This window comes from Thalia democratica, chromosome 9 (assembly GCF_965202585.1).
Source record: "Thalia democratica chromosome 9, ktThaDemo2.hap1.1, whole genome shotgun sequence".
Classification (NCBI taxonomy): domain Eukaryota; kingdom Metazoa; phylum Chordata; class Thaliacea; order Salpida; family Salpidae; genus Thalia; species Thalia democratica.
The window spans coordinates 39384791-39397178 of NC_139173.1; the positions used below are offsets into that span (position 1 = coordinate 39384791).

General features: G+C 23.1%; 1 protein-coding gene across 1 annotated transcript; it reads right to left on the reverse strand.

Annotated features, from left to right (window-relative positions):
- Positions 1–1941: 1941 nt before the first annotated feature.
- Positions 1942–12361, reverse strand: LOC145844228 (short transient receptor potential channel 4-associated protein-like). The gene is made up of 11 exons (XM_082951600.1): positions 12171–12361; positions 11660–11725; positions 11030–11131; positions 10136–10275; positions 8300–8390; positions 7200–7343; positions 4872–4983; positions 4548–4654; positions 4092–4162; positions 3405–3534; positions 1942–2653 (listed from the first exon to the last, which is right to left on the reverse strand). Exons 1-11 carry the CDS (start codon positions 12354–12356, stop codon positions 2483–2485), a joined length of 1320 nt encoding a protein of 439 aa, XP_082807726.1. The 5' UTR covers positions 12357–12361; the 3' UTR covers positions 1942–2482.
- Between the last annotated feature and the right edge of the window lie 27 nt (positions 12362–12388).

The window sequence follows — 12388 nt, forward strand, 5'->3', positions numbered from 1 at the left end:
TTTCAACAACCCTTATTTTTTCCTGACTTTTGTCATTTTCTTTAGTTTTTCCCGACCTTGTGGCAGCCTTGAAAACAGCTAAATAAATCTGCTAAGTAAAGAAAATAAACAATTAGTGTTTAAACTAGTTTTTTTTTGCGTCAGTAAACATTTTAATTTTAACAAAATGGATCATACTTTTAAATTTCTCTGTCATATAGTTAATTTAGAAAATAAAAAGTTTGGAAAAGGTTGATTATCTTGAAAACTACTAAAATTTAATAACTTAATTTTTTTAATTAAACTTTATTATAAACATAAATGTCTTAAAGAATTTCCAAATCTTAATTATTTTTTATGGTAAAGTATTTTTTACAAAATAATTAAACTTCTTTAAGAAAACTTTGTATTTTAAGCATATGAAATAAAAATTTAGTTGTACACTTTTAGTAAAAGTTGCTGTCTGAAATGCTGAGCTAAAAACAAATTACAATACAAATTTCACTTTAAAACTATTAACTTTAATAAACTGACAAAATTATATTTACTGAACAAAAAAATATTTAGTTTTAAATAACTATTTTTCTATCATACATAACTTATTAAAAAAAAATTTTTAAGTAAACTTCCCTAATGTTAAACTAACATAATGAGTTGGTCAGAAAAATAGCATGTTTATCTTTTTATGAAAAAAAAAACATAATATCATTAAAAAAACCAGTTAAAAGAGTTTAATCAAAGTTAATTGGATATAAATAAACATGTACTTATTTCTAAAATAAATTTACATTACCTATGTCATAAAAAAAAATTCCATAAAAAATGTCACTATTAGAACTTACATTTTATTACAAAATCGTTTGTATAATTTTTTTTTAACTAAATCAGTTTATACAACTATAAGTCACTGTGTATTAAAATCCTTGATTAATCTTTAAATAAGTTGTTTTATTTCTTTTCTAAATCTATAAATAGTACAAAATTTCAGAAAATATAAAGAACAAAGATACAAACTTGTAAAAAAAAAAAATGGCAAACTTTTTGTTTTGTTGAATAAACAAAAAGCTTATTTCTTTTGCAAAGTAAAAAAAGCCTTGTAAACACAAGTTTTATTTAAAGCTGAAAATCATGTTTTTTTAATATCAAAAGTCTGTTTTGTATAATTTCACATTAACAATAGTTAAAAATATTCTATTTTAAATATATTAATTGCATGAATTTGTTGTTGTTGTTATATTTAAGCATATCTTGTGTTGCAATAAGAGATAATTTATTTAGTTTAAACCTTTATAACTATAAAAAAATTGGAACTTAGCTACTTTCTACTTTTAGTTAAGAAATTGATTTTTTTAAATATCAAACTGTGAAATAGGACAGCAATTATTTTTCAGTTCTTTCGTTTTTTGTAAATATTTTTACTTAAAAATATAATTTCAACTTTTTAAGATTTAAACGTTAGTATTTAGGTTAACTTGGTATTTAAAATCAAAATAAATACTTAAGTAAAACATACAAAAAAAATAATTAGCCAATTTTATTTATTCAAAAAAAAAAACTCATATACATTTTAATGTAAAACAAAACAAAAATTTGAAAACTTTTGTCATTTAAAAAAAACACCAAGAATTTTCCTAAAATAAGAAAAAATCAAAACAAGTGAAAAAAATTGGCAAACAAAAAATTACCGGCAACGTTTTATATTTAATATTTTAACAAACTTTATACGAAAGTTTTGTATCTTAAATTACTGTCAACTTGTAATTAGTGATTTTTAAGTACATTTTGAATATTAACAAAATCGTTTAAATTTTTCAGTATTAATTGAATTTTTACAAACTAGAACATTTAAAATAAAATTACAACTGTAAACATGTAACAAATCAACTTATTTATAAAAAGGTATTTGAAACCAGTTAAAAACTGTAAAACTTGAAGATAGTTTAATATAAATTTATTGCCTCATATTTTTTATTTTATAATACGTATAAAAGAGCTCTATATTAGTTAAAGTTTTTTTTTAATTAAACTTTTTTAATATGGCAGATGTAGTGATATCTCATTGAATCACTTTTAAATCTTATCTTATATCTGCTCTAAAAAAATGGTTTATAAAATTGACCAAATAATTTGTGTATTTTAACTTAAAACATTTTAATAAAAAAACTGAACTTAACTTAAATTCCACCAGGCCATTATAAACACAACAACATAAAAATATGGCTTTAATTTTTCTAAAAATTATTTTGAAGCAGATTTACTGTAATTTAGAAGTTTTTAAATAAAAATTAGTCCTTAAGAAAAAAACAGAAAAATATTTATACTTAAAATAAAAAAATAGGTTAGTAAAAGGCTACTCAGACAATAATTTTAATTAAACCATGTAATTTTTTTTTTCAAAAACTTAAGTTTCAATTTAAAAAACTAATTTACTGAACACTTCAACCATCAAAAATGTCATGGAGAACTTTAAAATTCGAAATTGACTAAAACTTTCAATATTGTATCAAGAATGCCTCTTAATTTTCTGAATATTGATTCTACTTTTAGTTTTTTGCACAATAGTAGGATTAGTGATTTGATCCAAGTGATAGGAAATTGTGTTGGTATTTGATTTGTCGTTTCCGAGTAGAATTTTGACGACTTGGATCCACTCGGTAAATTTGATGTTTGTGCTCTGAAATATTTAATATTTACTTTTAATTTTTATCAAGTTTTTGACATTGATATTTTTAAATTAATTTAATTGAAAATATAATAGATTTACCAAAAGAAAATTTGCTAAATAACAATTATGTTAGTGCTCTGAAATATTTAAGGGCATAGGGGGGGTCCGACATTTTTATTACTAAAAATAACATATGATCTTATGTGAAAGCTTGAAGTACAATCTACAAGCCAGCTTTTATAGAATTAAAAAATCTTACTAACTTTTGAGATATTGTAATTTTTATAAAAAATTTCCGATACAAACGTATGGACCGCAAATTTGTTGGTGTCAATTTTCTTGGAAATTTAAAAAATCACTAAAAACCTATCTTCTCCTTTTTCTATAAAAAAAGTCACAAAACTAAACTATATATTTCTGCTACAAAATAATAATCTATACTTTTTATTTTATCAATTTAATACACATTCGTATAAAAACTGTATATAAAAAATTAAGCCTACCAATATATTTGAAAAGGTATTCTGAGTTAAATGAGATTTAATAAAATAGTTTAATTTTTTAGTTTGATACCAAAATTCTTACACCAAACTTTTACCTTATGTTGTGTGCTAAAGATTATACATAAAAATGTTTTATATCATAGAAACTGATATATAATAGAAATTTTACGTATAATCTATAACAACAAACTTTCAATCTTGCTTTAAAAAAAATTGTAAACGATTTTAATTAAATTAAAATACATATTAAAACAAACATTTTCAAGTGATTTGCAATCTTGTTTTTTGATAGGCAATGTGTAATGGTCATACCAAAATGAAAATAATCCAGTCATTTTTTCAAGCATGTTTATATTATCCTTCATATCTCTCACTTTTATGAAAAATCTGTAAAATATTATCTTTTTAAACAAAATTTTTTTTCTAAATATTTAAATAACTTTAAGGGTTGCCAAATGTTTTTGGAAAATTTCTCCAGGTTTTCTGATTTTCTTCCAGGTTTTTGTAAGTACGCGTATTAGGGTCTATTTAAAATTAAAAATTAAGTTTAAGGTTTTTCGATTATGAAAAAACTTTTTATCTATACCATAGATTTTTTGTGCCAAATAAAAACTTAATTATTTAACATGTAAAATTTGTTTAAAATTCATGGCTGTTCCAGGTTTTTTAGTGAATTTTGTTTAAAATTCCAGGTTTTGTGGCAACCCTATGTTTTTCATAGCTCTGATTTTTTTTATTAAACGTGTAATAACTTAAAATATTTTTTTCCTGTCTTTTTAACACACAATATAAAATTTAAGGTTATTTTCAACTTACTGATAAATGGACTTGACAAATAATTTATTAAAGCTGGGTGATTTTTAACAAGCTCTTTATAATAAGTTTTAATTAAAAAAATTATGTAATATGTCAACAAACATATTCAAAAGAAAATTAAAACTAACGTATTCAAATCATCATGCCGATGGGAAAGAATTAAAATTAATAGACTTGTATTTAGACAAGATACATTCTCCTGTTAAATAATTATACTATTTAGTATTTGATTAATACTTTAAATTATATCAAATCATAAATAAATTTAAAACTATATGAAAAAAAATCTACACTATTTTTGTTACTAATTATCCTAAAAAGTAGTGTTAAAAGTTTTTTAGTCAATAACTTTAATAAAACTTAAACAAAATAAGCTATGTGAGTACAAATAATAAATTAATTAAATTAATCTTGTATTATAATAGCTTTATATATTTTCAATAACTACCACAGATCTAGGTCAAACAATTAGTAAATTTTATATATTTAGTTTAAACCTGAGATATTGTACAGTAAGAAGACTTATCAAATCAATTTCTTATTAATATCATTTAATATTTTTATTATTTATTTCTAATATTAACCTGAGAAATTGTAGAAACAGTTAAAAGATTTATTAAATCGATCGCAAGTTGATATTGGACTTGGGGTTGCGACAATTTTCTCATCAAGCGACAATTGTGAATTAAATCTGTTTATTTTTAAAGCTATTAGTAGAGTTTTTTAAACAATAACTTAAATTAAACAAACTTACAATCTAAATAATTATAATTTAAATTTGTTTTCAAAGGACAAATATTTAAGGAAAATAGTTGAAAAAATAAAAAAGAAGAAGAAACTACAAAATTATTATTTAAAAACAGCAGTTTAAATACTTTAGTAAATTAGTTTCAATTATTTTTACTAACCAAGTTTGTTAGATCTTTTCTGTTTAACATATTCGCTGGTAAGAATAACAACTCGAATAAACATGTTTGAATCTACCAAGTTGTCTTGTGCTAATGTCATTAAAGTTTTCACCTGTAATATTTAAAAAAAATAGTTATATTTATACAAATAATAATATTTACAGCTTATTGGTAATAAACATGTTTGAATCTAGGGTGCACGACTATTCAAATTCGGACAATTCAAATTCCGACAATTCAAATTCTTTAAAACAAATTGAAACAGCCACATATAAAAAAGTAATGTATATTTTTTAAATATAACATATATCTATGTAGGTCAATTAAAATATCTACAAGCCATTTTTTTCTTTTTGCAATACATTAAATAGTTTTAAAGATATGGCCTAAATAAAGTAAAAAACATAGTTTTTTTTAGTAATTCTGAAATATCGTGAAAAGTATTTTAGATTTTGAAAAAAGATTTAAAAAGCTTGTAGATATTAATAAGATCTACATAAGTATTTTTTATTTTTTTCAAAATTTTATTACTTTTTGAGATATAGTCTTTTTAATATTTTTTTAAGAATTTGAATTGTCGGAATTTGAGTTGTCCGAATTTGAATTATCATGTAACCTTGAATCTACTAGGTTGTCTTGTGCTAAGGTCATTAGTGTATTCACCTGTAATATTTAAAAAAACAGTTATATTTATACAAATAATAATATTTACAGCTAATTGGTAATAAACATGTTTGAATCTACTAAGTTGTCTTGTGCTAAGGTCATTAATGTATTCACCTGTAATATTTAAAAAAAATAGTTATATTTATACAAATAATAATATTTACAGCTAATTAGTAATAAACATGTTTGAATCTACCAAGTTTTCTTGGGCTAATGGCTTTACTTTGTTAAGGAATACACAAATATGAAAGTTTTACAGATAATACTAATGCCACTAATGTTTCTTTATAAAGAGATTAGTAAACAATTAAATACATTTTAAGAAAAACTAACTTTGAAGGTAATATAATATAAGCAAATTTCAAAATAAACTTTATATAAGCTTACTTAAGGCTGGGCTCATTAATATAATCGATTATAAGTTGGTTGAAGTTTAACAAAATACCAAATAATACTGTCGTCTAATGTTCTTTAAGAGTGAAAAGTTTGTATTGCCTTTCTAAACACAACAATTTAGTCTAAAACCTTTGATTTTAGTCTCTAATACAGTTTAAACGAAATATTTTTTTTGTAAGTGTATGTAAAACTTTACTAAACTTAACCAAAAACCATATGGAATATTTGAAAAGATATTTATAATCTATAAAAGCATATGCTAAATCCTGTTAGTTTTTCTCAGAGTCAAATTTAATATAAAATCGTTTTAAATATACAAAAAATTCAAACTTATAGACTTATCTATTAAGAGATTTACAACTAATTACCTTAACAAATCTAAAAAAAAGTATGGATATACAAATACATTTGAATGTTATTATTTATATAAAATAATGAACTATTATTTAAAATTTGACAATACATACCAGAATCGTTATGTTACAAATATTAAAAACTTTTTGCAAGCCTTGAAAATAAGTTTAACTTTTTAAGTGAAAATAAGTACAATTAAATGCTTTATTTGTTTATTACTTAAATTATTTTAAATTATCAACAAAATCGGCGAAAGTCTGCAGAACAAGTCCGGACTTTCGTTTGCCGTGAGACAAGCTCAAATTTAACAAAAGGGTTGATCATGCCAATTCGATCATCAGACCACAAGTTTCGGTAGACTGAGACCGGTTTCGTCCTTATTAGGACTCATCAGTCAGTCACAACCGAAAAACTTGTGGTCTGATGATCGAATTGGCATGATCAACCCTTTTGTTAAGTTTGAGCTTGTCTCACGGCAAACGAAAGTCCGGACTTGTTCTGCAGACTTTCGCCGATTTTGTTGATTGTACTAAAACGAGCGTACCAGATGTCTTGCCTAGTGGACAATGTTTTAAACGTTGCACGGCAAAGACAATGCTGACGTCACTAATCATTGCCAGCAAATGGTTGCTTCATGCGAAAGCATGATAAACCGTTTGTAGATTGACGACTACAAGTTTTTCGGTTGTGACTGACTGATGAGTCCTAATAAGGACGAAACCGGTCTCAGTCTACCGAAACTTGTGGTCTGATGATCGAATTGGCATGATCAACCCTTTTATTTTAAATTAGATTGATTTTTAATATACATTACTCATTATATTATTACTTTATGAGTACAATCCAATGTTTTATTTGGTTATCATTTGAATTGAACTGATTATTTATATACATGATTATACTTTCACTTACTTTATGAGTACAATCCAATGTTTTGTTGCATCTTTCAAAAGCTTGAACATTGAATTTTGTCAAAGTTGAAAGGAAATCTAAACAACCCTGGGTCACCATATTGCTGGTTATCAGTGTTCCAGATATTAGTAAATTTAGTGTGTCCTGTGTAAAAAAATTAAATTTATTTTTAATAATTCAGTTTCATTTACCATATAGATAGTTATTATTGTTCCAGATATAGGTAAGTTTAATGTATCCTGTAAAAATATTATTATACTTCTACTTATTCAGCTTGAATGGCAAATGACCATATTAATAGATGCTAAAATTAAGAACGTCTTGTAGTATTTTATCTATTGAAATTAGAAAATAATGAATTCTTGAGGAATGTTTTTAGACAGTAATTACACTATTTTTAGTGAATAAGTTTTATATCAATTACTTCAAAGTATTCTGTATTTTACAAATCAGTAGTTAAAAATAATAGTATAATTTGTATTATAATTGTAAAACTGAGCAGTTTTAAACAAATTATAAATATATATATATATAACTATACTTCAAAATTCTTACTTCAACTAAATTGTGTCAGTAAAAATATTTGATTCAAAGTTATAATTTCTCCTCTTAATAATAATGTAAATAATAAAAAACTCTTACTTCAACTAAATTGTGTTTCAGTAAAAATATTTGATTCAAAGTTATAATTTCTCCTCTTAATAATAATGTAATTAATAAATAAAAACAACTTACTTCAACTAAATTGTGTCAGTAAAAATATTTGATTCAAAGTTATAATTTCTCCTCTTAATAATAATGTAAACAATAAAAAACTCTTACTTCAACTAAATTGTGTTTTAATAAAAATATTTGATTCAAAGTTATAATTTCTCCTCTTAATAATAATGTAAATAATAAATAGAAAACACTTACTTCAACTAAATTGTGTTTTAATAAAAATATTTGATTCAAAGTAATAATTTCTCCTCTTAATAATAATGTAATTAATAAATAAAATATTCTTACTTCAACTAAATTGTGTTTCAATAAAAATATTAGTTTCAAAGTAATAATTTCCCTCTTAAGAAAAATGTAATAAATAAATAGAAAACACTTACTTCAACTAAGTTGTGTTTCAATAAGAATATTTGATTCAAAGTAATAATTTCTCCTCGTAAAAATGCCTCTAAAGCTCTGGTTATCCAAAATCTGTGAATAAATTATTGTTATTGTTATAATATTTTTTTAAATAACAAGTGTTATTATTTTTAATGTTACATACACATGTATGCAATTGGAATAGTTTTGAAATAAATTTATATACGTTAATCTGTATAAATCCATAAAGTTTCTTCTAAAAAATAATCCGATTTTGTCTACTTCTTGTTTATTATACAAGTAGATAATAAACTTTTAAAAACTGAAGTTTTATACATGATCGAAATCTATTACTGAAATAAATTACGAGTTACTTATTGTATATGCTAATTTATTTACTAAACTATAAAATTTTTAGTTACTATTCGGTATCACAATTTAACTTGAAAATATTTTACAAAGCGTTTGGAATTTATTGTATATGATATTTATAACTAAAAAAAACAACTAGTTTTCAATTTGTTTACTGCAGTTCAATGTTTTTAGCATATCATCAGAACAATAGTTTTGTATGATACATTTTTCGTGTCTAATAAAAATTTAATTATTTAAAAAAAATTGTTTAAAACTTTTAAGTTTTTTAGTTATATTTGTTCAAAACTCTAGCTTTATTTTTCAAAATTTCTAAAATCCGTTTTATATTTTCCTAATTAATCAAAGTACAGAATTTTCAGAACTCCAAATTTTATGGCAAACTATATATTTTATATATCAGAAAGTATAAAATTTTTAACAACTATTATTAGCAATATAAAGTACTAAATTAAAACTATACTTTGACAAACTTACTTTAAATTTTAATTAAAAATTTAACTTAAAGAAAATGTTAAACTTTAATTCGAAAATGCAAAAAAAAAAAGAATTTAGTTCTAGTAAACTATGTCTAAGGAGAACTTCATATAGCTTATAAATCAATATTTCAAATAACACTCAAAAATTTTCCAATTTTAATTGAATTAAATTCAAATATTTTCTAATTTTAATTGAATTAAGTTCAAAAACCTTTATCAAAGTATAAAATTAGATTATAATTTTTCATAAAATTCCAAGTAAGCTTAAATAGCACAAATTAGTATACAAAAAAATATTTATGCTAGTATATGTGTTATTTGTAAAAACTAACAATGAAATAAATAATTAAGAAATAAAATAATCTAAACCATTTTTTTACAAATTTATTGTTTACTATTACTACAGCTGACTAGGTATATGACACACAAATTTTCAAACAAGTGTTTCACTATTATATTACTAATTAAATATAAATCTGTAAGTGAATACTAAAATACTAAAAATATATAATACTAAGAAAGCTGATAAAATAGAATATATTTATAAATTTTAATAAGTACTTTGAAATTTTTAAATACTTAATTGAAGTTGTTTTACGTCTAATGTTAAATAAATAGCTACATAATTTTTTACCACAGATATTTTTGTGTTAAAACTTTATTCCGACTAACGGCTTTTCTGAATTTAACTTTCAGGGTTATTCTCTAGGATTTAACGCCTTTTAATGTTACATAAATTTTTATATATTTTAACTACATTTAAAGCTACCTGAACAAGTTTTAACACTTTTCAGTTAATAACTTTTTTATTTAATACACATATATATATATATATATATATATATATATATATATATATATATATATATATATATACAATTACTGAATATTTTTTTAAAGTATTAACATTTATAAACATAGGTCAGTTACGATTTTTTTTTTCAATAAAATACATTTTTTAATAAATATACAATATTGATCATAAAAATAAAGTAAATAAATTACCTAACTGCAGAAGTTGGCGCTTCATGTTTTAAAGCATGCACGAGTTTTATTAAAACACCATTTTTATTTTTCCTGTTATACTCTTCGTTATTCAACATTTCCAAATCATTATTATCGTTTGGTTCCTCGTCTATCTCCATCTAGAAACGATTAAACTTAGTTAAATAAATTATAAAAAAAATTTATAAAATCAAAAAAACTACAATTTAATTATATTTGTTTACAATATTGTTTTCTATTAATAAATTAAGCTGTAATGCGATTTCAAAATCTAACAAATGTAGTTTGAAACATTTTGGAAATTAATTAAGGTTTCTTTAGAGGTTCAAATTTAATTTTTAATTGTTTTATAATAGAAACTTAATGATTTTGTACTTGTTAATATTTTCTTTATATAAAAAATACAATATTTTCTGTGCAAAAGTTTATGTAAAGCTTATCTACCTCATAAATAAACTATTATTTATTGAACTTAAATTATAAAAGCTGAAGTCACTTTTTTATTATTTGAAGTTTAGAAACAGAAAGTGAAACAATAACTATTAAACATGAAATATATCAAAAATAAAAAAATAAACTTCAGACTAGAATACGGAAAAACAATAGGTAAATACTAATTATACTTTTTTTTCTATAAAAATCCTGCTTATGTTCATTCATAATATTCACAATAAAAATAATCTAATATTTAAAATCAAATAATTAACAATACAAGCATCATTAATTATAAACATTTATAATATTTACAATAAATAATATACTTTTTTAAAATCAAATAATAAACAAACTTCATCGTCTCCGAAATCATCCAAATTAATAATATCTTCATCATTAATAATAAACATTTACAATATTTACAATAAAAATAACATAATATTTTAAATTACAAATTACTTCATCGTCTCCGAAATCATCCAAATTAATAATATCTTCATCATTAATAACACCAGCATCAATTACGTTATCTGCTTCCATTAAATTGTCATCATTTTGAACCTGTATTAATTAAATATTAGATAAAATAACATAATACATTGTTGTATGTGATTAAAGCCTGATTTTTAACTGGAAAGTTGTTTTTTTTGTTCTTGTATTTTGTTCACAGTTGACTGGATACCAATTATGTTTATCTCAAATATAAATTAATATTTTAATATGTCTGCCAAAAAGTTGTAAAAGTTTAAATAAAATCATCAACATATATATTATTAGTCTGTAGTAACTAAAAGTAAATAAAAACTTAATTGTGTTTTGTTATATGACTTATATGACATTTCAAATACAAAGTGTTGTCACATTATAAAACCATAATAATTAATTAAATATCTCAACTAACTTTTTACCTTCTCATCATTATTTAAACTAATTATTTTAACTTATATACATATATATATATGAAAGAAGTAAGTTTATTAACTTAATGAATTGAATCTTTCACCCGGAGCCCACCTTAAGGGCTTTTTTAATAAAAAAGTTTATTTCAAGACGTAAAACTTGAACTATAAATATAAATAAAAAACTAACTTCTTGCCTTCTCCTTTCACCATCACCTTCGTCTCTCTGATCGACAATTCTTTCCAACTCTCCAACCTAAAATATTATGAACATAATAACTACAAAGTGTTTACAACTTATTATGATGATATAATTATCCCACACTTGAAACTTATGCATCATTTTGGTCATATAGTAATAATTTTTTATGTACTGTATACATCAGGGATTCCCAAAGTGGGTCATTACAGAAATTTTGGGGGCCATAAGCAGTAAAGGAGCCACAGGGGGCCATGAGGTCATAATTTGAAACTTAAATTAAGTATTCCGGTGTTGATGGTGAAGTAAAAAAAAGGTCTCAGGGCGTTTTTTAATGGTAGTTTTTTGAGAAATCTTATTAAAGGGGGCTTTTTTCTTCAAAGAGCGCCTTGTGAAAAAAAGTTTGTAGACCCAGGTATACATTGTATTTACATTCTTACTTTGTATTTTTTAATTTATTTCAATGTATGTTTTACATTGTATTTATGTTCTTACAACTCACCTCATCACCATCACCTTCTCTCTCATCAACGATCCTCTCCAGATCCTGAACTCTTCTGATTTCTCCTTGCCCCTCCTCCTCCTGATTAATATCCCTCCTCCTCCTGATTCTCATATACCACTCTCCTTCCTGAACTTCTTCCTGATTTTCTCCTTGCTCCTCCCCCTGATCTTCTTCCTGAACCATCCCGATTTCTCCTTGTCCCTCCCTCTGAACTT

Excerpts from the sequence above, each read along its gene's own strand:
- LOC145844228 (XM_082951600.1), bottom strand. The coding sequence starts at position 12,356 with ATGGTTCAGGAAGAAGATCAGGGGGAGGAGCAAGGAGAAAATCAGGAA. Across the intron at positions 11,132-11,659 it reads GTGAAAGGAGAAGGCAAGAA|GTTCAAAATGATGACAATTT; the intron begins GTTAGTTTTTTA and ends TAATTAATACAG. Across the intron at positions 4,163-4,547 it reads CTGTTTCTACAATTTCTCAG|GAGAATGTATCTTGTCTAAA; the intron begins GTTAATATTAGA and ends ATTATTTAACAG.